Genomic DNA, 25,677 nt, shown 5'->3' with positions numbered 1-25,677 from the left:
TGACCTGTGCACACCAGATTATGGAAAAGGAAAGCCACGCATTGAGGGTGGTGTCGGAAAGAAATAGGATGTTTTAAAGCCCCAATATGTTTAAAACATCTTTTATTCAGCAAAAGAAATTATTCTATCAGAAGATGGAGGGGAAAGAGGTTTCTACGTGAACGACTGTATTAGGAAAATAGTGACTGAAGGAGACAATGTAGTCAGCAATGTAAACAAGTGACAATGCAATTATTGCAGCTGTAACTGATATTTTATGTAGAGGAATAGAAATCCATACCTCCTATGGGAGACATGAGCCTTTCTGTTCAGTTGCTGGGTTCAGGGGGGTTCTGCAATTATAGTTTTCATACGTACGATAATAGCTACGTGAAAAAGAAGAGAACAGTGAGTTGCTTTGTAAAAAAACACTCACGTTGGTTTCCTTTAGGAAAGAAAAGCTTGACATAAAATGACATAACCATGCCATGGATTCCCAATTCTATCATTTGCGAGTCTGAGCTGAAGGTAAAAAACCAATTAGGCCTAAGCACACTGAGGCAAATATTTCAAGTGCTATCAAGTGTACAAAGCTTGGGACTTGGCAGCAAATGATAGGAACAAACCAGCCTTACCCTTCCTTCTGCTTGGAAATGATTTTCCAGGCAACGCCTGCCCCCAGGAGCAGCACAACTGCCGCGGCTGCCACTCCTGAGGGAGAAGAGCCCGGGTTATTTTCACCGTGTGTGTAAAGCACACGAAATACACAACAGAGTGTGTGTGCCAGGTAAGCAGAGGGAGCCTGTGCCCCTGAGCCACTGACCTCAAATGCAAAATGTTTGTAAGCTGCTTACCTAGGCCCACTGACCCAGACTTGGGGGATGCTGGAGGGAAGGAAAAACAGAAAAATCAGAAGATTGTTCTACCAAAATACAGCATTTCTCAACTGTCCCTAATTGCTTTACCGACAAACTTTTTAGAATCACGGAATGGTTTGGGTTGAAGGGAGTTTAAAGCTCATCCAGTTCCAGTCCCCTGCCATGGGCAGGGACACTTTCCACTATCCCAGGCTGCTCCAAGCCCTGTCCAACCTGGCCTTGGACACTGCCAGGGATCCAGGGGCAGCCACAGCTTCTCTGTGCCAGGGTCCCACAAGAGACCCTGCTAATACCCACAACACCAGATTTCTTAAAACCACACCCTTATACACTTCTTTTTAAACGCAGACAGGCATTTGCATGTTTAAAATGCATTTACATGTTTCTGTTTGATCTTTGCTTCCTTCCCGTTCCACTCACTCAGTTTACAGGCTGGCACAGGAGGGTCCCAGCTGAAATCCTCTTGGCACTGGGTGTGACTGATGCCTTCCAGCATGTAACCATCTTCACATTCAAGAGTGATGTTAGTCCCAGAGCGGTAAGTATTTCCTTTAATGGCTCTTTTAACACCTTGGATATCCGGGAATTCACATCTGATCTCTGAAATTGGAAGCAATAAAAGGAGGACATTTAGAGGAAACACAAAATATGTGAAACACAGCTGTGGGTTATTTAGGACATTGCTCTTGAGTTCCTTCTGAGTGTAGCCAGGAATGAATTCTTATTCCGCAGGATAATTCCTTTCTTTGTGGCTGCAGAAGTGCCTCAATCCCACGTGAGATTTCGAACAACAAAGGAAGCACAGACTCACCTTTGCACTGAGGGAGGGGCTGGCTCCAGGCTCCCGACACCGTGCAGTTGATGAAAGCATTCCCAACCAGCGAATAACCAGGATCGCAGCTGTAGGATACAGCGGCTCCATAGGGAAAGGTGTCAGAGGTGTTGCCTTTGAGCCTCCCATTGCTGATGTTTGGAGGCTGCAGACATTTCACAACTGGAAAGTCAGGGAGAGACAAACAACAGGATGCTGAAGGAGTGACTGGGACCTTGTCCCTCTGCAGCCTTGACTGTTCCCTTTGAATTTCTTCCCCTGGACTCAGCAACTCAGACCCCTGTAACTCCAGCAGGCCTTGGAAAGGCTAAAAACTTGAGCTTGTTCTTGTCACACATTCTGTACCCAGATTTAGACCTTCTACAAACCTTCCCCTAAGGCAAGACTTGTTAAATGTCCTTTGTTCTTAGCTCTCTGCAGCCACACACACCTTGGCAGACCGGAGGGGGATGGCTCCAGGCTCCAGACGGTGTGCAATAAATGGATGCTGTCCCCAGGAGAGAGAAGCCGGGCTCACAGATGTAGTTTACAGATGTTCCCGGAGTAAAAACTGCTTTTGCTGGGCCACGGAAAGACCCGTGGGTGATATCTGCAGGCTTGGAGCAGTGCAGCACTGAAAACAGAGACGTGCAGGTCAAAACAGAGCTCAGAGGGGCAAGAGGGAAATCTTGCAGGGAAGGCTGGACGCTCTCTCCCACAGCGCTGACTCCAACAGCCCTGCCCAGCGCTCTGCAAAGTTCCCTCGGAAAAGCAGGACAGGTTGGGAGACGGAGTTAGAGATTAGTAAATCAAATCTCACCTCTTCAGGTGAGAGACCTACCTGGCTTTGTTGTGGTATCAGGATGGTGATAACGTTCTGCCACTCCATCTAGATGCAGCATTAAGAGTTTAAAAATGTGATTGAGCAAATAAAATGCACAAATTTACTTTCATTCCCCATCATCCTGATGTTATGTTTCCAGGAAAAAATTCACTCCTCTCTGATTGTCAGTGTCCTGAAGCTACCAAATTCCTCACTTCCAGGGAATGAAGAGAATGTGGATTATGGATTGCAACTAGCAGTGTGAGAAAGTGCAAATCGTGCCAATACTTACAGCATTACCCTAGCCCTGGCTCATCTCCTGCGTGTGAAGAGAGGCATAAATGAAAGGAAAAATTTCTGCTTTCTCATTAAAGTAGTTGGGGCAAACGGGAAAAATAAAAGCAACTTTGGCTTTGGTGAGTGGGCAGGAGGAACCAGGAGGAATGTGCAATCCTGACAAGCCCAAGTTCTGATTCTTACCCTTCTCACAGACAGGTACGGGTGGGTGCCACCTCCTGTCCCCTCGGCACTGGGACGTGGAGTGGCCCCGCAAGGTGAAGCCCCTGCGGCACTTAAAGGTGACAGAGTCCTTGTAGGTGTAGCGGGACTTAGGGCCAATCACCTTCCCGTTGTGGATCTGTGGGACTGGGCACACCACCCCTGAAAGAGAAATTGCTATTTAGGGATGCAAAGCCATGTGATGTTGTAGTTAACACATCCTAAAGTCCATTCTCAGTGTGCTCAGAGGAGTTTCACTGGTACTACTTAGAGGCTCAGAAAAGAATTTCAAGAACTGAGGGGTTTTAGTTTTTTCAGGTGCTGTAAGGGTACCACAGTGTTATTTATATAAACATACTTTTGTGCCTATAAACAGAATGGTGCAAATACAGTCTAATAAATGCATGAAATGGGGTAGAAATCTGTCAGTACTGTCATTCCCGTGAATGCTTTACTGTCCCAACCTCGTGCCTTCCAAAGCAATTCCATCTGAAGGAAAGACTAATTGCAATGATCAACCCCTGCAAAACATCCTTGTGCTTTGGGTAACAGTACAGGATTTGGAAGATTCCACTTCAATCTTACTCAAAATCCCTCTCTTCTACTACAAAACACTTTTCTTCCTTGATTTCTTATGTATGCTTGTGAAACAAAAGGGACAAGTCCCTGCAGGCATGTCACAGCTCTCCAGTCTGCATTGCTGTGACAGATTTTTAGAAGAAACCAAACATGCAAGCATAAAAAAAAACTGTCCCAGAGGAGTATTATACTTTAATGGTATTATTCCTCTAGTTCTATTTATTTAAAGGAAATGCTTTTTCATTTCAAGGACTTAATTTGGGAATTCTGGCCCCAATCTAGTGGTGACCTACTTACTCTGACAGGTGGGAGGCGAACCAGTCCATGCAACATCTCGTCCCGAAACCTCACATCTCCTGTGGGACTGTCCAACCAGTCTGTACCTGGAGGCACAGAGAGAGAAATATCAGCTCATACCAAGTCCTTCAGCTTGGATTTTGCACTCCCCAGAGGATTCTTTCTGCAGCCTCCTGATTCCAGCTGATCACCAAGGTCCCTCTGCTGGTTTGACACATGGGAATGAAGGACACCAAGTTCCTTCTTCCCAGATCCAGGAGGAGCAGCACTGATCCCAAAAACGCTGGGTTAGGTTGGTCAGGTGCTAAATCAGGACCCAACTGATTTCCAGTGGCTGGAGCCTCCTTGCAGCACGGGCTTGCTCCCACTCCCAGCTCCTGCTCGAGGCCCCCTGAGAAGGAAAACTGAAACTGGTTTGCAAATTAATCTATTGAGCACATGAGGGAAAAATTAGACAGTTCTCCCTCTCTAGAGCAGGCAACTATGGCGAAATTAGAACCAAAATTCCAATTCTGGTCTGCTGTGGGAGAACAGATGTGCAGAGGAGCAGGCTCTGATCCTTTACCCAGCACCAAACTCAGACACGGAGTCAGCAAAGGCAGCGTGCGACTCACCCTTCCTCACACGCGTGGCTCACGGTTGACCCAAAAAGGAGATCAGTCAGAACAACAACTCTGCCGTTCTTGGGGGTTTCTGGGTATTTACATTGCTTCCCTGGGAAAGAACAAGGCTGAGTTTAAACTCCTCCCTTGCAGTTGTGTAACACACTATGAGAAGGTATCTTAAGGTTCTGTCCATGCTCTGACACCAATAAAGCTGTGATTTTGAAAAGGCCCAAAGCGGCCCAGACCATGTGACAAGTAAAGCCATGTACAAATCTGTTCTTCAAAAATTGCTCTAAGAAACCCACAAAATAGACAATTTCCGACAAGCAACACCAAACTGATGGAGCTATTCACTTGTACAGAACTCTGGGGCTTCAGACCACGTGTGGTTTTGGAGGCAAGTCAGAGTTTGGGGCATTCTGTGGCGTCTCGAGTGTCCCGGCCGGCAGCTGTAGCGCACAGTGTCTCCAACAGCAAATTTCAGCTGAGTTTTGTATTCCTTGGCTAGCTCAGCAAAGGTGAGGTTTGGAGGTGCACCACAGCCACCTATCAGGGGAGAAAACATAGGGAGAAACGGGGGTGTCAACGACAAAAGTTGTTTTAAAATGCATTTTGAGTACGTACAGATATAAATTTACGTGCAAAATGGGGAAAAAAAGGGGAGGGTGAAGGATTCAGAATTTTGGGAAGGGTGAGGATGAGTCCTACAGGCAGAAACTCCCAGGCTATCCTTAAGTCCAACCTTAGAACCGCAGTGTACCTGCACACTGAGGGACAGGGAGGCTCCAGTTGCCAGAGTCAGTGCAGTAGATGGATGCTGCTCCCAGCAGGCTGTAGCCAGGGTCACAGCTGTAGTTCACAACCATCCCAGCGGGGAACACCTCCAAGTCCTGGCTGTCGTGGTTTCCTTTGTCAATATTTGGAGGTGAAGGGCATTGCAGCACTAAAGAGAGAGGACAAAACAGAACTGAGAAAAGGGCAAGGCCGAGATGCTGGGACAGGCTGGGGAAGTTGGGGTTGTTCCGGCTGGAGAGGAGAAGCCTCTGGGGAGATCTTAGAGGGGCTCCAGGAGAGCTGGAGAGGGACTTTGGACAAGGATCTGAAGGGACAGGACAAGGGGGATGGCTTCCCAGTGCCAGAGGGCAGGGCTGGATGGGAGATTGGGAAGGAATTCCTCTCTGTGAGGGTGGGGAGACCCTGTGAGGGTGCCCAGAGCTGCTGTGGCTGTGCTGCCCCTGGACATGTTTGGAGCAGCCTGGGATGGTGGAAGGTGTCCCTGCCATGGCAGGGGTTGAGATGAGCTGATTTTACACTTCTTTAACCCAGTGTCATAGGAGAAGAGTCACTGTTTTCAGGAGTCTGCCCAAACCCTTCAGAGGAGGGAGCAGTAAAGGAGAAATCACAAGGCTTCATCGCACAACAATTTAAACAAATTAGAAGCATCTGCAAAACTTACTTTTGCAAAACTCCTGGGCTTCAGACCACGTTAGGTTTTCAAGACATGTGATGGTTGGTGATATCTGTGGCTGCTGAACGTATCCAGGCCGACAAGTGTAGTTCACAGTCATCCCAACAGGAAACTCGGTCTGATTTTTATATTCCTCACTTAGCTCAGCAAATAACATCGGTGTTGGTGTGCCACAACCGGCTGCCAAGAAACAAAATGGGCATGAGAACTGTGTCCTTGGCTGTGAAATGCAGCTAAAGAGAAACAGGTGCTTTGATAGGCACTGCTGAACTCCAAGTTATTAATATATCTTCTGTGTAGTCTGACATTTGTCTGCATCAAGTAGCACTCAGCATGTAAGGACACAGGCACCGATTTATATGCTCTTAAAAAAACCCCTAAATAAAACAATGCCCCCCCAAATATGGCCAGCATGGTGCCTTCACACATCTTGGGCTGTAGAGCACAGAAATCTTTAATTTCAGTATTTAGAGCACCCAAGCCTGCCTCCTTTTGGGAAACTTGAGCAATGCCACCAGCTTATTCCCAGTGCCACCAAAGTGAACACAGCTCCTGCGTGTGGTTCCCCCTGTACCATGCAATCCTGCAGGCTGGCAGGTTTGCCTGATCCAGGCTGAGCCTGGCACGGGATGGCTGCTGAGCCTGGCACGGGATGGCTGCTGAGCCTAGCATGGGATGGCTGCTGAGCCCAGCACAGGATGGATGCTGAGCCTGGCACGGGATGGCTGCTGAGCCCAGCACGGGATGGCTGCTGAGCCAGCCCCACCTGCGCAGCGTGGATAGGGAAGGCTCCAGTTGCCCCAGGCCGTGCAGAGGATGGAGGGGTCCCCGAGCAGGGAGAAGCCGGGCTGGCAGCTGTAGCTCACGGAGGTGCCGCTGGTGAAGTTTGTCCCCGGCTCGGCGCTGAGCGTGGCGTGGGCGATGACGGGGGGCGGCGGGCAGAGCGGCACTGCCGGGGCAGGAGCAGAGAGCAGAGTTTTAGGGATTTTACCTGGAGGTGGATCACTTGTACCACAGCAAAGCCTGTCACACCTGGCTCACCTGGATGGCAGGTGGGGACCGCGGGCACCCAGCGGCTGTCGGGCTGGCACTTGGCCCCGCGGCTGCCCCTCAGCACAAAGCCTGGGTGGCACTGGAAGGTGACGTTGTCCCCAGGGCGGTACACGGCCCTCTGGCCTTCAGCCACCTCTCCATCCTTGATGCTGGGGTGGGTGCAGGTGATCACTGGGAGGGAAAAGCAACAGAGCTCGGGCTGGGGAAGCAGCTGCCAGAGCTGAGGGGTCCCCTTTGGGTTGGCGAGGTCACAGTTCAGGGGAGGCACTGTGGTCACGGCTACTACAGTGATCATCCATCTACTGCAGCGACTCCCTTTCCCCGTGGGTAACGGCATTTGCAGCTCACCTTCACACCGGGGGTAAGGGATGCTCCAGGATCCCGATGGCAAACAGGAAACCGTGGTTTTCCCAGTGAGGACGTACCCCGGGTCACAGTAGTACTTCACTGACATTCCAGGGATAAACTCCTTCATACCTTTGCTGTCGTGCTGGCCATTTCTGATATTTGGAGGGGAAGGACACGGCAGCACTGCAAGGAGGGGGAAAAGTCCCAGCTAGCCAAGAGCTGGTACCACAAACTCCCCGTGTAGGGTAAGGCAGCCTTTTAACTTTGTTGTTTCCCATTAACTTCTGCCCAAGAGCTACAAGGGCTGTCACTGAATGGTATTTCCATCCTACCCTCTCTTACCTTCCAGCTTTCATGTTTTCTGAGCTTATTGACATGAAAATGGTAGTTTCTCACTACTTAGGCAGCTACAGTGGTTTGTTTCCATCTGTGGCCCTAACAGCTTGCTCTGGTTTTTCTGGGGTTTTGAATGATATCGGGCACCAGCCTGGCTCCTTGGATTTTGAGGATTCACTTAAAGAGCCCTCCATTTAACAAGGGTCTGAGTCACAGAATCATTTAGGTTGGAGAAGCCCACCACTACCCCACGTGCCCTAGTGCCACATCCACATGTCTTTTAAATCCCTCCAGGGATGGTGCCAGATGATGCCCACACCTCCCTGGGCAGCCTCTTCCGGGGTTTGAATGGGGATTATGAGGATGGAAGGACAGATATGTGCATGTTTTTCCTTTCCAGTCCTTGAGAGCAGCCCCTTTACCTCCACACAGGGGTTCAGAAATCAGCTCCCACCCTGTCCCTCCTCTGCACTTACGCTTCTCACAGGTGGGGACAGGAGGGTCCCACTTGCCCCCAAACTTGCACTGAGACTCTTGAGAGCCCTTCAAGGCATAACCAAAGTTGCACTCGAAGACAACAATGTCCTCCAGGCTGTAGGTGGTCTCCAACCCAGCCACTTTTCCATTCTTGATCTCCGGCCGGGTGCAGCCAATTGCTGGAAGGGAAGAGCACGAGGATGTGAGGAGCTGGGGATGTGAAACCCATCCTGGCTGTGGAGGGACACTGGGCAGGGACAGCACCTGCTGCTGAGCCTTGCCATCACTGTCACGGGCATTTCAACATTACTGACTCTTGTTCTTACACAAAGTATCATTGTTCAGCTCTTCCTGAGCGTTTGTGCTCAGTGGGGACAGAAAGGGAAACCCAGAGAGGCACATGGGGCTCCTCCTGCCCGTGGCACCTCTGGTCTCTGCCTCTCCCAGGAGATTTGATCTGCAGCGATCAAACAAAGAGCCAGGAAGGAGGAAAGAGCCCAGGGACAGGCAGAGGAAGTCACACAAACACACCTTGGCAGCGGGGCTGGGGCCGGCTCCAGGTTCCCGCGGCCGTGCAGCGGATGGAGGCGTTCCCGACCAGGGAGTACCCCTCGGTGCAGGTGTACAGCACCACCGAGCCCAGCCCGTGCCTGTCCCCGGCGCTGGCACTGTGCTGCCCGTTGGCGATGCTCGGCGGGGCAGGGCACCTCACCTCTGCCAGGGACAAGGAAAGGCGGGTGAGAAACAGGGACAGGGGAAGGAAAACAGCAAAAATCCAACCTTCTGAAAGCAAAGGAGGGAGACAAGACAAGTGTAAGCAGTCAGGAGAAGGTGATATGTAACTTCTCCAGGACCTTTGCTTAGCTCTGTTCTCAATCAGAGGCCAACATCCTGGGCTTTTAGAGCTTTGACAAAAATAATACATCAAATTAAAATGTAATGAAAACTGAAGTAATAATTGGACTTTCCCATCAGCATCAAGAAGGAAAAAATGTTACACTAAGGCACTACCCAAATAAGCATTTTATGCCTAGGAAAAAGATAAAAATGCATTGTAAATTCTTCGAGTTGCTTTGAACACTGACGTTAACTGCTGTGAATAAATATCAGTCGTGTGAGCTGTCGGCGGGTGCAGGTCCCAGCACAGCCGTGGCTTGTCCCTTGTGACAGCCCGGGATCGGGGGGCACACCCAGAGCTGTACCTTGGCACCGCGGCGCTGCCCCGCTCCACGAGCCGCGCTGCCCGTCCGCAGAGCTGCAGGACAGGGAGGCGTCCCCGGCCAGGGACAGCCCCGAGGCACAGCTGTAGGTGACCACGTCCCCGAAGGAGAAGGTGTCCCTGGAGCTCCCGTTGTGTGTCCCGTGGGGGATGGCCGGAGGGGGATCACAGGTGATGCCTGTGGGCAGTACAAGGGGACGTTCAGCACTGCCCAGGGGCTGCAGGGCACACACACTGCCCAGGAAGGGCACTGATGGAGAGGAAGCCACCTCAGCAGTGACACAATGACACGAATTCTCCAGGAACGAACTTTGCACGCAAAAAAATCACATGTGGGAGGGAAAATCTGTGCCCTCCTGTGAGTCACTTCCTTGCTGCCCGTGTCTGGAGTGCTGGGACCATTCTCACCTCCCTTCCTGTAACCACTGGTGACACAGAGAGAGACTGGCCACACCATTCCTACAAATGCCCCCCGGAGAAATACTTACCCACTAATAGGGAGTTTAAAATAGTAATGTTTCCTCCCTGTTTGGACCAGAATAAGTAAAAGTCCTTTGAAAACATTTTCAGAAGCATCCACAACAAAATGAAAAGGAAGGATTTTACACATTCAGTGACTTTAGAAATCTTTTGTAATAAAACCTTTGGCTTGAAAGCAGTTCCACCTTATCTCGCAAACCATCTCCAAGGGCCTGTTGTGGTGGCCTACTTACGTTGGCAGACAGGAGCATCCCCACTCCACGAGACACCTGTGCCAGAGACCTCACAAGTTCTCTGGGAGCCTCCAACCAACTTGTACCTGAACCACACAGAAGGATTAATTAATTTAACAGTGAGATTTCTTGGCTTGAGATTTCTTTACAACCCTTGCAAGTGGCAGCCAAGAGCTCTGACTTGGGAACTGGGTTGTGTAAAGCTGAAAATCCACTTCACTCTCACCTGGCAGCTGAATTGAAGCAGAGCAGGACTCACCCTTTGTTGCAAGTGTAATTAATTTTGGACCCGAAGAAGAGATCTGTCAGGACAACAGCTCTGCCGTTCGCTGGGTTCCCTGGGTTGGGACACTGCTTCCCTGGAAGGGAACACCAGCCTCTGGTAGCCCTGAGCTGCTGCTCACATCCCAGCCAGGGATGTCACCACAGAGAGCAGGCAAGGAAACCCACAAAGCTGGGAAAACATGGGAAACCAGCCCAGCCTGACACTGCAGTTTTTCCAGCACTTGTAGGACGTACTTTTACAGAACTCCAGCGCTGCAGACCACGCCTGGTTCCTGAGGCAGGTGATGGCTGGTGACATCCCCGGGAGCTGGGTGTACCCCGGCCGGCACACGTACTCCACCCTGCTCCCCTCGGGAAACACTGTCTGGTTCCTGTAGGGCTCCTTCAGCTCGGCAAAGCCCAGCCTGGCAGGGGCTCTGCAGCCAGCTGCCAGGAGAGAGAACCAGCCCGGGTGTTAAAGAGCCAAGAAGAGACAGATTTGGGAGAGCAGGGGATGGCTAACACCCTGTTGGGACACTTGCCCTGCTCGCAGACCGGCACGGGTGGCTCCCAGGTGTTGTTTGGTTGGCACTGGACCTCTCTGTGGCCACGTAGGGCATAGCCCGGGTCACACTCAAAGGTCACGGTGTCCCTGTGTGTGTAGGCAGCCCTGGGAGCCACGATCCTCCCATTCTGGATCTGTGGGACAGGACAACTCGCCGCTGAAAAAAGAGAGGTGCAGGTGCTCAGAACAGGCCCTCAGGCAGAGCTGTGCAGCTGAGAAGCCACCAAGGGTTGCAGTTTTAAAACACAAGCCTGAAAATCATTTTCCTAGAGATTATGTTGTGCCTGCACCCAGCAATATCAAACATCTCCAAGGGGAAAGGGGATCCTGGGACAGCAGGGTGACCCTCCAGCCTCCCCTACTCTGCCTGGCCTCAGCTGCACCTCAGGCCCTGAAAATCCTGGGGCAAGAATTCCAGCTGGCTGGAGTTTCCCAGTCTTTCCCAACATGAAGCAGCAGTGCTGGGAGGATTGCTGGGGGTCCCTGCACCCACAGGCAGCACAGCCCCACCTCCACACGCCGGCAGGGGCTCGCTCCACACGCCGTTCTTGCCGTCGCGGGTGGTGCAGTGGATGGAGGGCTCCCCGTGCAGCGGGAAGCCGGGGTTGCAGGTGTACTTCACCGAGGTGCCGTAGTGGAACTCGCTCAGCAGCGTGCCCGTGTGCTTCCCGTTGGGGATGTCCGGAGGTGGCATGCAAGGGATGCCTGCAGAGGGGCAGAACAAGGCTTCTCAATTCAACAGCAGCACCAAATGCTGGAAATCCATCAGTCTGTGGGGCACAAGCACTTGTTCTAAAGATGGAGTACAGTGACCTCCCGGGCAAGACCTTGTTGGCAGCAGGATCCCACCTCCCTGGCAGGGAGAAGGCAGAGCAGTAATCAAACCTCTGTGGAGGAAACACCTGCGTGCTTTGTATTTTCTACACCTTAAGGAATAAGAAAGCAAATACTTGTTTTGCATCACTTGTGTAAAATCCTGGTGCCAAGACATGGAGCGGGTACAGTCCGTGTGTCACCTGTGGTTCACACCTCCCTGAAGAACCTGGGAAATGTTTTAAGACCCAGAATGTACCAGCAAATGTTTCTTTCTTTGTATGAAACTGTCCCCTAATCGGCCACATTGCTTGACCAGCAGAGAAACACCCAGGTGGAATTGCTGAGGAGCAGCACAGCAGCTCTTGGGCATTCGCCAGTGCTTGGAGAGCAGGAGCAAGCCCACAGTTTGGGATTTGGGGATTCACTGCTGTCGCTCCTTAGGACTGACCCTTGGTCTCTGTGGGTCTGACAAAACAACCCCTAAGCTGAACATGTTTTCCCTTCCTCTCCTGCAATGGGTTCGTGGTGTCAGTCAGCAGCAGGATACTCAAGCACTGCTGGAAAAGCTCCAGCTGAGACATTGCTTTCCATAATCCGTTAAGCTTTGGGATCTTGTACCTTTTCCCAGACTGCTTTCTTATGACTTCCAAACCTTCTGATGGTTTTCCTGCCCACAGAGCAGAGAAATTGCCTGTGAAAGCTCTGACTGGAAAGATGTGGCAGTCTCTGCTGGAAAATATTTCCCAGATCCATGCAAATCCCCGGAGCCATAAGCTACTTACGCTGGCAGAAGGGAACGTCACCGCTCCATGCAACTTGCTCCCCAGCGATCTCACAGCGTCTGCTGGACTGTCCAATTAACCTGTGCCTGGTGTTAAAAGGATTGGTCATTCATCCCAAGCCATTCCATTCGGAGTTATTTCTCCTCCCAGCCACCTGGGATGTGGGATCAGCCCTCCTGGCAGCAGAGCTGTGGCCCTGAAGGAGAGGTTCTTTCCTCCATTTCACAGTATTTGTATGTACAGACACAGCAGTGAGCACCTTCTGTGCTCTGTAGGTACAGAGCCATTTACTGGGAGTGAATGAACAGGAGTTAAAAAAGGGGACACTTACCTAATCCACCTCTAAAGCAGGACTTACCCTTCCTCACAGCCGTAGACCACTGTAGACCCAAACTGGAGATCTGCCAGGGAAATAATCTTCCCATTCATAGGCTCATGAGGGTGACTGCACTTTTTCCCTGGGGGAGGAAAACACCCTTGGTTTAGGCTCCTGTCTCTCTGTAGCACAGTACAACAGATGTAATTATTCCTCCAGCCACCCGCCCACATTCCCAGTTACCCCCAACACGGGTTTCTAACAGCAGAGAGTTACATGGCTTTACTAGTCACATATTCAGAATAACATTGAGGTTTTGGCAGCATGGACAGAACCTGGGACCTGTTCCTCCTGCAACAATGGACACTAAATCAAGGAGTTATTCACTTTTACAGAACTCTAGTGCTTCTGACCACACTCCGCTCTCAAGGCATGTAATAGTAGGTGACATTCTTGGGACTTTAGCATATCCAGGGCGGCAAGTGTATTGCACAGTCTTCCCAACAGAAAAATCAATGGCATTTCTATGCTCCGCATTTAGCTCAGCAAACTGTAACCTTGGGGGAGCATCACAAGCACCTATTGAGAGAGAAAAGAGACATGAGGACCAGGCAGGACAGGCACGTCGGGGGCAAGAGCACAAAGAGCACTGTTAGGAGGAAAGGGGTTTGGTTTGCCTTGCAAAAATGTTTATTTTGGTTAATACAGCCATTAATCAACACAAGATATTTTCCAAAAGGATTGCAGAGGATTAGGTTCTTATTCCCAGGGTAGGCTTAAATCTTCCCCTCAAAGGGTTTAACAACATTTTTTAAATGGGGTTAGGGGACATAAAATAGCAGTGTATCCTGAGGCAGCTACATCATGATTTACCTGGAGACCTGTTTAAGGAGTTCTGGTAGTGCAGTGGTCTGTCACACACAGGAGCAGGGGGCTTCCAGCTGCCATCCTCCTGGCAGGACACCCTGGCACTGCCCTGCAGGCTGTACCCATCGTGGCACTGAAATGTCACCGTTTGCCCAGGAGCAGAGAGAAGTCCGTGACCATCGATTTGCCTTCCATTGGCTACGTTTGGATTGATGCAGACAGTCACTGGCAATGAGGGCGTGCAGGAGGAGTCGGAGCAAAAGAAAACACAAAAGCACAGGCTGTTAATATTGCAACAACAAACTCAGTGTGATGTCCACACAAACCTCCCCAGCCATAGGAAGGCTTGACATTAATTGATTCCATTATACACTTTACATGGAATTAACCCTCTTGCAGGATCTGAGAGTTTGTCTCGAGGGGACAGAGCCCGGACTCACCTTCACAGCGAGGGCGGGGCTGGCTCCAGTTCCCCGATGCTCTGCAGGACACAGCGGCATTTCCGACCAGGTAATAGCCGGGATTGCAGGAGTACATTACAGACATTCCAGCGGTAAAAAACGCTTTGCCGTGGCCGTTGTGGTTTCCATTGGCGACCTCCGGAGGCATCGGGCACGGCCGGACTGCGAGAGGGAGATGGGAAATTTAGCTCAGCGAGAGAACAGGGAGCAAGGGGAAGGCAGCCAGAGTGATGCTGCACGGATGGGTTAAATCCCTGCCTCATCCCCTGTTCCTGCCCGCAGAGAGCCCCTGCCAGGCAGGGCAGCCCTGGGGAAGCAGCAGCACCCACACTCACCCCTCTGGCACACGAGCACCGGCGGGTCCCAGGTGCCCCCGGGCTGGCACCGAGCCTCATAGGTGTCCTCTGTGGTGTAACTGGCATCACAGGAAAAGTGGAGAGTGTCTCCAGCTCTGTAGGTGCTCTGCACGTTGTAGACCTTCCCATTCTGCACCTCGGGTACCTGACAGCCGATCGCTGTGGGAACAGTGACAGCAGCCTTCAAACTTCACTGCGTGGGCCAGAGCCTGCACACACAGAGCCTCCCCTCTGCTCACTGCCATAAGCTCTGATCCTACAGCACACCCAGCACCCTTCCTGCCCCCCCACCCCGGGAGTGAAGCATCCACACACCTTGACAGCGGGGCAGGGGTCGGCTCCACAGCCCGCTGTCCGTGCAGGTGATGGACACATTCCCGAGCAGCTCAAAGCCCTCCTTGCAGCTGTAGGACACGGTCACTCCCCGGGAAAACTTGTCCGAGGACTGTCCACTGTGCAGCCCATTGGCGATGCTTGGTGGCCGAGGACATGTCACCTCTGCAGAGGGAGGGGAAAAGCTCATGAGAGTTTGGGAGAGGTGATTTCAGAGAGCCAGCTCAGCCCCACCCTCCAGCATGTCAGACTTTGGGAGGACAGAGGGCTCGAACCGCAGGTACTGCCAGGTCCATCCTGACAGCAGCCTTTGGGTTGTCTCTCCTGTGATTTTTCTGAACAGAGAGTATTGAAATGATTCATAAAAACCCAGCTGGTCTCCCCCTAAAAGCTGTGTCCCACCCCATGCCCGTGCCTGGTCCCAGCACTGTCACCATCCAGCTCTCCATGGACATGCTGGAGCCAGGCTGTGACCGGAGCACAGGGAGGACGGTGCTGCCTTTGGATTCATGGATCTTAGCTAATTCTTTAAATATTATAAACCCGTATATTTCATTAAAAGGGAATTCAGTCTCTCACTGAAGGTCGCAGTGGCAATGGTGAGGGTGTCCCCTGTGCTCAGAGCCACACTGAGAGTTTGTCCCGAGGGGACAGAGCCCGGACTCACCTTCACAGCGAGGGCGGGGCTGGCTCCAGTTCCCCGATGCTCTGCAGGACACAGCGGCATTTCCGACCAGGTAATAGCCGGGATTGCAGGAGTACATTACAGACATCCCCATGGTGAAACCTGCTTTGCCGTGGCCGTTGTGGTTTCCATTGGCGACCTCCGGAGGCATCGGGCACGGCCGGACTGCGAGAGGGAGATGGGAAATTTAGCTCAGCGAGAGAACAGGGAGCAAGGGGAAGGCAGCCAGAGTGATGCTGCACGGATGGGTTAAATCCCAGCAGCACCCACACTCACCCCTCTGGCACACGAGCACCGGCGGGTCCCAGGTGCCCCCGGGCTGGCACCGAGCCTCGTAGGTGTCCTCTGCTGCATAACCAGGCAGACAGTCAAAGTGGAGAGTGTCTCCAGCTCTGTAGGTGCTCTGCACGTTGTAGACCTTCCCATTCTGCACCTCGGGTACCTGACAGCCGATCGCTGTGGGAACAGTGACAGCAGCCTTCAAACTTCACTGCGTGGGCCAGAGCCTGCACACACAGAGCCTCCCCTCTGCTCACTGCCATAAGCTCTGATCCTACAGCACACCCAGCACCCTTCCTGCCCCCCCACCCCGGGAGTGAAGCATCCACACACCTTGACAGCGGGGCAGGGGTCGGCTCCACAGCCCGCTGTCCGTGCAGGTGATGGACACATTCCCGAGCAGCTCAAAGCCCTCCTTGCAGCTGTAGGACACGGTCACTCCCCGGGAAAACTTGTCCGAGGACTGTCCACTGCGCAGCCCATTGGCGATGCTTGGTGGCCGAGGACATGTCACCTCTGCAGAGGGAAAGGAGGAGTCCTGCGGGTGAGCTCTTTGCTGGTTTGGGTTGCTGCTGGGCCAGCTTGGGTAAAGTCAGAGTGATATCCCGAATTCTGCTCTGTGTTCCATTTGCTGGATCAAGGCTTTAGTTCTCTAAAGGTGCAGCTGCACCTGGAAGAAATTGCTGGCAGTAATGGCAGTCCCGAAGGACAACGGGCACATCACAGGGTTTGGCAGGGATCCACACGGACGTGGAAGCAGCAAGAGCAGTGAGAAGCTGTGATTACTTCCCGTTCCTCAGTGAAGGTGAAAATGCCCCACATCTCCCGGGAGCAGAGTGACAGGAATCCCACCAGGTTTCAGATCCTGCCATCCCACGGGGTTAACTTCTCCCCATCCCTCTCGGAGCCCCCGACAGGGCACAGCCATCCCCATGTCCCACCCCAGCGTGTTTCTGTCTCTGCCAGCCACGCTGGCAGCACTTTGATTGGGAAGGGAAGCCAGGACAGATCCATCCCGGCTCTGCCTTCCCACGGAATCTGAGAGGACAGAAGAGGGAGCTTTCCTCGCGGCCGCCACTGCTCACACCCCCGGGACGCTCACCCTTTTTGCACTGCGGCGGAGGGGGGTTCCACTTGGAGTCAGCTCCGCAGCTGCTGCTGCGGGGGCCCTGCAGGGTGTACCCCGGCTTGCAGGTGAAGGTCACGGTGTCCCGTCTGTTGTAGTAATAGCGGACAGGGTACACCCTCCCATACCGGACCAGTGGGGACCGGCACCAGGCAGCTGGGGAAGGGAAAGGAAATGTTTACCGACACAGCTCCCGGGGGTTCCTGCCGTGATGGAGGGCGTCCGTGCAGCCTGGTGTCCGGCAGCAGTGGGGTGCACTGCAGGCTGCAGCTGGGGCGGGGGTCCCTGGGGCTGCAGGACCCTCCCTGGGCTCCTGGGGGACCCCGCGGCTTCCTCAGCTGCCAAAAATCTGGGTGTCCAGGATCTCATGTCAACCACCCAGCGAGGTCCTGGCCGTTCTGCAGGCTCTGAAGCCCATCCTAAGGGCCCAATCCTGCCCAGGAAAACATTGGCAGGGCAGTCCAGGACCGACCCAGCAGCAGTGCAGGGATCTGTGCTGCCAGGAGCACACGGCTGTGCCAGGGAGCTGGGTGGGGGTGCCCAGCCTGGGCTGGGGGTGCCATTCCCAGGCCGCGGACGTGTGGCTCTGGTGCTGTCCCAGAGGGTCTCTGTCGTCAGCAGAGGAGCTCGGAGGCTCTGTGATGCCGAGCTCCACCTGGGACCGGCGCAGGGCTTCCGTTTTCCCCCGCAGGGAAAAGCACAGGGGTCAGCGATGAAGAAGAGGAGGGCCGTGGGAGGAAGGCCCCAGAGGAGCAGAGCTGCTGGTCTGCCTTACCTTGAGCCCCGGGCGCGGTGCTGAGGAGCAGGACGGAGCTGCCCAGCAGGCAGAGGGTGAAGGTGGGCACCATCCCCGGCACAGGCGGCGGCTCCCGGGGGCACGGGGCAGATATGGGCATCCCAGTTCCCCCCCACTGCCCCCGTGTGCGGAACGAGACGCTGCTGAGGGACTTCCCAGGGCTGTGGGACAGGAACCTGTGGGCTCCCCAGCACACGCAGGCACAGCCAGCACCCCCCGGAGGCTGCAGGTGCCTCACGCTGCTGCTGCTGCTGCTGGTTTTGGTACTGGAGGATGCAGAAAGAGGGGTGAAAAAGGGGCGAGTGTGAGCAGAGGCGCTGTAGCTGCCCTGTGCCCACGGTGCAGAGCGTCCTCCCTTAGGAGAAGTGGCCCAAGCTCTGTCCCAGGTCCCCAGGTGGTGGCACCTAAAGGGACACGGCACAATTCAGCTGCCCAGGTATGGGATGGGCAGAGTGGGGCATTCCCTCCTCCCATAAAAATGGGCCCCAAATCCTCCTGACCCGACCCTGGGCTCATCCCTCACCACTGGCAGGAAGAATAAAACCCCCCAGACAGGACTTTGTGCTGAAGGAGCAGCCCCAGCAGCTCCAGCTCCCCACCTCACACAGGTGACACTTTCTGAGCCTAAAACAAACAGCGAGACAAGAACTGCTCAAGTCCTTTTATCCCTTTATTGACAGAGAGCTTCCAATGCTTACAAATCCAACATTCACACTTCAGAATTGCACTGGGTAGTTTGCACTCAGATTATAAAGTAGAATTATGCACAGTTGATTGCAAATACAGTAAATAAACCCTCTCCATGGTAAATCTTGGTGACCACACCTGTAAACCTCTGTCACAGCATTCACAATTCCTTTCATTTGGTTGTGGGGAGATAATTCCAAGCTGATCCCCAAATCACATGCTAAATCATTTGAAAAAAAAAAAAATCACTTTGGAATATGCAGTAGGAGTAAATGTGCTGGGATTAAAATAGCAAAGCCAAGCACAACCCAGAGCTGTGAGGCTTTAGGTTGTGTCTGGTCCGTTTAGTCACTCCCGTGGCTTATGGTAAGAGAGAAATAAAAATAACCAGCAATGTGCAAGTGCTTGTTCTGCAAGGCTGAAGAAACAGGATCTGCAGTGGCCCTGTGACAGCTGAACAGGACAGTGCTCTGCTGGGAAGGGAGAACTTTGGGGTCAGTTTGGAACAAGGCTGACGTGTGGATGGAAATGGTTATTTGTTGGTTTCCTCCTTATCAGAGGAATGTTCCTGCTAGCAGGAAGGCACTGGGGAAAATGGAGAAACCAAAGGCCTGTAGTAGACACATTTTGGATGGTTCCTGTTCCCAAGTGCGCATCATGAGGAGCTCCCAGATGGGTGATTTATCTCTGCAGCACACAAAACCCCGAACCTCAACATTTTGCTTTACCAGCAGCTAAAATTCTGAGTGTCTCAGGCTTAAATAGTCAAAATTCCACCACAGTGTTGTTTTCCTTCTAAACAGGAAACCTTCTAATCTTAACTCCAGTTTATGACACCTCTTCAGCTTATTCAGTGATCCTTTAGCCAGGCTGAGTTACAAGCAGGAAAGGACCCCAATGCCTCAGCATGGCCTTTCCATCAGCCACACAAATCCTGGGCATTTTGTCCACATGGTTCCTCCCTCACCTCTCTCTGTGCTCACACGCCATCCTCAGCACAACCACGACTGGGTCAGGTCAGGCAGGATGAAAACAAAGTGCCCAAAAGCTGTGGGGTTGGTGTCCTGTTCCCCACGGAGGACAGGGGATCCCATCAGGGATTTGGCTTGATGTCCATCTGCACCTACTTGGGATCAGAGCAAGAGCTGTCCCCCAGCCCTGCCCTGAGCAGAGCAAGAGCCCAGGATCCTGCTGGACAAAGTGGTGTTCGGTCAAAGGCCGGACTCGATGATCCTGGAGGTCTTTCCCAACCTTGAGCACTGCGTGGCTTTCCGTGCTGTCAGTACTCAGAGATAAGGCCGGACTCGCGCATCCTCCTTGGATCAAAGCAAGCACAGATCACTCCCAGGAGGACGTTCCCTGCTGATCCTTCAGCAGGGACTGCACTTCCCACCTCAGGACACTTCAGGGACCCCCGAGTCCTGACCAGCCCCAGGCCCAGCGTGCCCTCAGTGGTGCTGAGGAACCCAACACGTGTGGCACCCAAAGCACAGGGATTTCTCGAGCTCCCTCTCTTGCAGCGTGAAGGCCTTTGGCGTCTCTGTGACTTCACACGGGGATAAGGGCCCTGATTTCTGGGCAGCATGGTGGCAGGGAGCTTCCAAACCACTCCAGCCCCACATAGCACTGCGAGGGTTTCCTGGCTGGGCTTTGCCAGCCGAGGGTGGGCGGTTGGTGCTTCAAGGCCACTTTCACAGGAGGAAAAAGCAGAGCACTGCGAGCACTGGGAGCACTGGGATCAAGTCCAACGTGTCTACAGGTGCCTTCTCATTGCGCCCCTTCCCTCACCTAGATGTTCATAACCAGCATTGCCAGGAGGAAGGGGAGGATTCCTACAAGACACAAAGAAGAAGTTTCAGTCTTTTCCCTCCCTGGTCCCCTTTAGCTCCCCCTTCCCTTTCACATCCTGATTTAAAGCACCAACAATACCAAGATGAGCACAGACTGCAGCTTTGAAGCCGATTTCAAGCAGAACACATAGGACACAATAACAAAGGCAGGCAGGAGCTGGGTAAGGGAGGGACTCAGGAATCCAGAATGTCATAATATGTCAAGTTGGAAGGACCCACAAAGATCAAGTCCAACCCCTGGGTCTCCGCTACTCACCAACAATGATCGTGTTCGCTCCACCTGGAAAGGAAATGAGACAAAACATGAAACTCTGCGCCCATCCAGCACAGGAATTCATGAACTACACAACGTGCAGCATCTCAGACTGGAGCCAGTGCACGTGGGAAACATCAGCAGCACACAGAACGGGACCCCTGCACAGCCCAGCTCCACAGGTTAAAAGCCAGATGGATTTATTGCAGGATCTCCCCATGGAATAAATCACTGAGGTGCCCAGTCAGGCCAGAAGAAACATTTCGTAACACCCAATTTCAGCGTTACACCAGAGTGAACAGTTCTCACATCTGATTATCTTCATCTCTCCCTGGTACTGGAGACAGAAAGCTTTCCTCTTGTGAAGGTTTTCCCCCTAATTTCTGCTCTTGCCTTGCTCTTTCTCTTTTGTCAGAATGATTCCTGAATTGTACAAGAGTATTGCACCTGAGGCCTCCCAGCCTGAGTTAGGATTGAAATGCTGATTTTTACAGCTGGTTGATAAAGAAGCACAAGTAGGAGCAGCCCAAGGCCACCAGCAAGGCAGCTCCACCAGAGCAGTGCCAGCTGCTGTTTAATGACTCTGTGCAGGGATTGTCCCTCTTACAGTATGGAGGTGCTGGATCCCAATCGACTCCATCTCCTGCTACCACACATGTGGCAGAAGACTGCTTCAATTTGTACCTAAGGAAAGAGAAGAAGTTTAGTACTTTGCAGAAGATGACCCAGCAGGGTTTTTCCCCACGCTCCCCACCACTGCACACAGGCAAGGGATTAACCAGAACTGTCCCGCTGTGAAATGGGACCTGGCCACAGCAAAGCCACTGAATGAGGGCGCTGATAGGAGCCAGGCTGGAGCAGCTCAGTGCTGTTTGTCATCCAGCACACGTGTGTTGCCACGCTGAGGCCCAAAATACAGGGTTTCACTGGAGAATTGCACAGGAGGGATGGTGCTGCCTGTGATCCCAGTCCCAGCCCCCCGAGCCCGTCCCTACTGAGCAGGGATCCACTCACGGAGGGTCGCAGGTGAATGTCACAACTCCTTCAAACGGGAAAGTCTTGGCATTTCCGACCACTTTCCCGTGCTCTACCCTGGGAGCAGGGCACTGCTGTCCTGGAGGAAAAGAAAGCAGCACAGGAATTACTTCAAACCCAGAGATGGACACGACCCAAATTTCAGAGGGACATCCCAAGCATGTCCAGACCCCTCCCACGGTCAGGATGAAGTGGAGATGCTCACGGGTACAGGATGGTGGGTTTGCAGCAGACCAGGATGAGTTCTTCTGACAGGTGACAGCAGAGGAACTTCCAGGCGCTAGCTCGAAGCCTGGCTTGCAGCGATACATCACTTTCATCCCGAAAGCAGAGCTCTCACCCACTGCCGTTGTTGGGGAGGCAAAAGGGAATTCTGGGGGACGACCACAGCGGACTAAAGGGAGACAAACACAGGGCTGGTTACAGAAGATGCCCAAAGGCCTGGACTAACAACAGTGAACTGCAGCTTTGGAGCACAGAAATAAATTTGTCTGTGCTCACTTTCATCACAGGTTGGCAGAGGTGGTGTCCAGGTGCTGTTTGCATCACAGGTAACAACGTTGCTGCCTTTCATGGAATAGCCAGGATTGCACTCAAAGCTCACTTGATCTCCATACGTGTGCTCAGATCTGAAGCCAGATAACTTTTTCCCATTTGTCACTTCTGGATTTTCACATTTGACTTCTGGAAGTGAAGATAAGACAATAAGAATATTTATTACATTATTACCAGAGATGTGGCGTGAGAAGCTTGCTGGGAGAATCACAGAATGGTCTGGGTTGGAAGATTTTCTGGTTCCAACCCCCTGCCATGGGCAGGATGTCACCTACTAGATCAGAACTGTCACTTTGACACGGGCAAGTCCCCAGTGGAGCGAGAGAACAGAGACATCATTAAGAACCTCTGAACACTTCATTTCTCATTTGCAGAAGCCCTGGGCATGGGCAGGGAGAGGGAGCTTTTTGTGGGCTGAAGAATCTAGTAAACCAAGCCCTGCCTCTGACCACAACCTGGCAGCCCACTGCTGGGAATCCTTTCAGGCTCAAATCCACCTTCTCCTATTTGGCAGCCCATCAGGAAAGCACATTTAACATTTCTTTACCTTTGCATTCAGGGGCTGGACCGCTCCAGACTCCCTGGAAGTTCCTACCACTGTTACAGAAGATTGTGGCTTCTCCAATAAGAGATAAACCTTTGTTGCAGCTGTATCTTACAGCCATGCCAAAGGCAAACTCTTCATTCTCGCTGAGGAGATGCCCATTCTTAATTGGAGGCGGTGGTGGGCAGAGAATAACTGCAGGGGAAGGAAACGGTAAGAAATGAAAGAACATTTCCATCATGTAGGTTTAGCTTTGAGGAAGAGATGTCCATAAACCAGTTAAGATCTGCTTACTCTCACAGGATGGAACAGCACTCCAAGAAACTTTCCCATTTCTCACCACACACTCTGCAGACGGCGGCCCAACCAGTTGGTACCTGAGGAAAGGAAAGGTGAATCTCTCTGAAAAAAGTGAAAAACCCTCGGGAGCTTGAGGAAGTTGAAGAGTTTCTAATTGTATTCTCTGGAGGAGGGGAACCCTAGGATGTAATCAGCTGGCTCTCCTATAAAATATGATTTTGTCAACACCTAAAGAAATGTAATATATGACGAAGTTGAAGGAAATACTTGCAATGGGTGGATACAAACTCACAGGACCACGAGCAGGACCTCCTCTCACCCTGAGTCTGTTCAGTCCCGTCCGTGCAGCAGTACACCCAAACAGGAATTTATCTTCTGAGCAGATTCAGGTGTCACCGCTCTTCCTGAAGGCCTCTCCTTCCCTCTCACCCTGCTCCGGGCATCCCCAGGACACCACAGCCCTTTTTTCGGCAAGCCCTCGGCTACCATACAGGCAGCCTGACTCACCCTGACACACCCCTCAATTACTAATGAGCAGCCATAGGAAACGAGCACAATTCTTTGCAAAGCAGCTAACAAACAACCTGCAAAGTCCACACGAGGGCCCAGAAAATTGTTTGGTTTGACAGCAAATCAGGGGAACAGCCCGACCCCCGTGGTCCCTGATCTGAACACCTGAGAGCCAAGGAGCAGCCCCCAGCACTCAGAGCCTCTGAGTGTCCTCTGGCTGCTGTCACCCAGCCTCGACCCAGCGGCAGCCCGGGGTGACACCTACCCAGCGTGACAGGTGAAGGTCACGGTGGCCCCAAAGAGCAGGTCGGTCCTGGCGTAAAAGTTGCCATTCTCAATGTGCGGTTGCCCGCAGGACTTTCCTGAAAGGACAAGTGCTCGGCATTGGCTTTGCTTTATAGGATCAGAGTGGAATGCAGGTGACAGCAGATGTTCAGTGTCATTGCAGAATAGGTGACCTGATTATCAGGTACCTGACTGCCCTCAGAGCAAGTGCCAGCACTTGCAGAAGAGATACAAGATCCACGTTAACTTATGAGGAACTGAAAGAAAAGCAAGTAACAGCAAAGACAGAGCTGAGGACAAGTGAGAAAAAAGTTGGGGTTTATGTGCTTACCCAGAAAGGACAGAGAGAGAACCCATGGGCTCGGGACAAACGTCTCGGTCCATGGGAAAACAGCGTGAAGGGGATGGGAACAGGAAGAGACCCCCCCACCCAATTCTGAGGCCTGAAGGGGCTTGGGGTGCTGCAAAGGATGTGCCCTCCCCAGTCCCGGAACCCACTGGTGCAGAAGGCGGAATTCCTCGACCAGGAGTTGGCGAGACAGGTGACATAGGGGAACTCCTCGCCGTTCCTCACGTAGCCCGGGCGGCACCTGTACTTCACCACGGCCCCCTCGGGGTAGGACTGCTCGAGGGGCATGATCGGCTCCGCAAAGACGATCCTGGGCGGCTGCGAGCAGACACCTGCGGGCAGAAGGGCGATGACGGCGGGGCCGCGCAGCCGCTGCCCCATCCCCGTTTCCCCGCGGGTCCATCCCGCGGAGCCCCATCCCCAAGTCCCCCCGTGTCCCGCCCCTGTCCCCCCGTGTCCCCGCTCACCCGCGGCTCCGGGCAGCGCCAGCAGCAGCGCGCAGAGCCAGCGCAGCGCCATGGCCGGGGTCGCTCCCGGGGCCGGTGCTGGCTCCGCGGGATGCGCAGGGATGCGGAGCGCGGCTCGTTCCGGGACGGGCGGAGGGCGGCTCAGCCGCGGATTCCCCTCGCGGCTGTTGCACGAAGAGGCGTTCTCCGGCTACGGAGGGAAGCGGGGGCTTTGGCTCGGCTGAGCCCCCGGGGCTGCGGGCAGGGTCCCCGGGACGGTCAGCGGGCGCAGCGGCTCCTCCGCCGGTTGCCGCGGCCGCTCCCACACCGGCTCTGGCCGTTCCTACGGCGCTGCTGCTTTATATCATTAGGGAATGGCACCGCTCGACGAACGAGGAACGGCGAACCAGGGGCGGCTGGCGCTGGGCTCGGGGTTCCTTCCCCCCGCCCCCCGGCCCCTCCTGCCGCACCCGCCCGGTTCCAGGGAAGGAATTTATCCCCGGGCTGCGCAAGCCGGCATGCAGTGCACGCCTTCCCGTAATCAGCTCTCTGAACTCGGGGAGTGTCCGCCTTGGGAAAGTTTCCCGTTCTTCATCCTACCCTTGGAATTCAGCGCGAGGTCACCAAGGTTTCCTTGGAAGAGCCCTTGTCCTCCTGCCACGGTGCTGCACCACCCACACGTGCAGCAAAACATGCAACGCCGGGTGCGTGAATGGCCTGTGCGCTGTAAATCTGGTCACGCTCGGAAAAGCCGGGTGGCCATTGCCTCTCCCTCTCCTCTCAGCAGGACCCCACCTGCCAGCACAACCCCACGGGAATGCTCTGTGTCCCAGTACGATAACAAACACAACAGCAGAGTCTGATAAGGGTCTGGCACTTTTGTTTCCCTGTGGCACTGCCCCTGTTTCTCCAGAATAACCAAAACCCCAACCCAATCTCCTGCAAACACTGATAAAGCAGAAAGGCAAATGTTTCAGCTTCTGCTTTATCAATATTTTGTCCCCATAGCAAAGCAAAAAGGGGAGCACAAGCTGAGCATGGAACACGTAGTTTAATTCTCTGAACACCCCGCTGCAGCTGCAGCCTGGTTTTTTAGGCAGAGAAAATAAAACCAGTGCAGGAACACTCAGGGT

At 53.1% G+C, this 25,677-nt stretch overlaps 1 protein-coding gene across 1 annotated transcript; it reads right to left on the bottom strand.

Annotated features, from left to right (window-relative positions):
• Nucleotides 1-283: 283 nt before the first annotated feature.
• Nucleotides 284-24,479, bottom strand: LOC309581501 (complement receptor type 1-like; the record flags this gene model as incomplete). Its single annotated transcript, XM_082296125.1, has 45 exons — nucleotides 284-365; nucleotides 615-690; nucleotides 834-863; nucleotides 1,278-1,457; nucleotides 1,669-1,851; nucleotides 2,120-2,302; nucleotides 2,510-2,557; nucleotides 2,972-3,151; nucleotides 3,866-3,951; nucleotides 4,480-4,579; nucleotides 4,825-5,016; nucleotides 5,231-5,413; nucleotides 5,927-6,118; nucleotides 6,980-7,162; nucleotides 7,340-7,522; nucleotides 8,152-8,331; nucleotides 8,684-8,866; nucleotides 9,355-9,549; nucleotides 10,085-10,170; nucleotides 10,344-10,443; nucleotides 10,604-10,795; nucleotides 10,891-11,070; nucleotides 11,424-11,618; nucleotides 12,512-12,597; nucleotides 12,870-12,969; nucleotides 13,215-13,406; nucleotides 13,701-13,919; nucleotides 14,135-14,317; nucleotides 14,491-14,670; nucleotides 14,827-15,009; nucleotides 15,512-15,694; nucleotides 15,806-15,985; nucleotides 16,142-16,324; nucleotides 16,911-17,090; nucleotides 17,710-17,996; nucleotides 18,330-18,354; nucleotides 20,524-20,547; nucleotides 21,128-21,204; nucleotides 21,535-21,634; nucleotides 21,761-21,949; nucleotides 22,057-22,239; nucleotides 22,706-22,849; nucleotides 22,949-23,031; nucleotides 23,730-23,826; nucleotides 24,248-24,479. The coding sequence occupies 45 exons, from the start codon at nucleotides 24,477-24,479 to the stop codon at nucleotides 284-286; spliced, it is 6,702 nt and encodes a 2,233-aa protein (XP_082152251.1).
• Nucleotides 24,480-25,677: the final 1,198 nt, after the last annotated feature.

Source organism: Coloeus monedula (assembly GCF_965178545.1).
Source record: "Coloeus monedula genome assembly, chromosome: 23".
Taxonomy (NCBI): Eukaryota; Metazoa; Chordata; class Aves; order Passeriformes; family Corvidae; genus Coloeus; species Coloeus monedula.
This window is presented reverse-complemented; position numbering and strand designations above follow the sequence as displayed.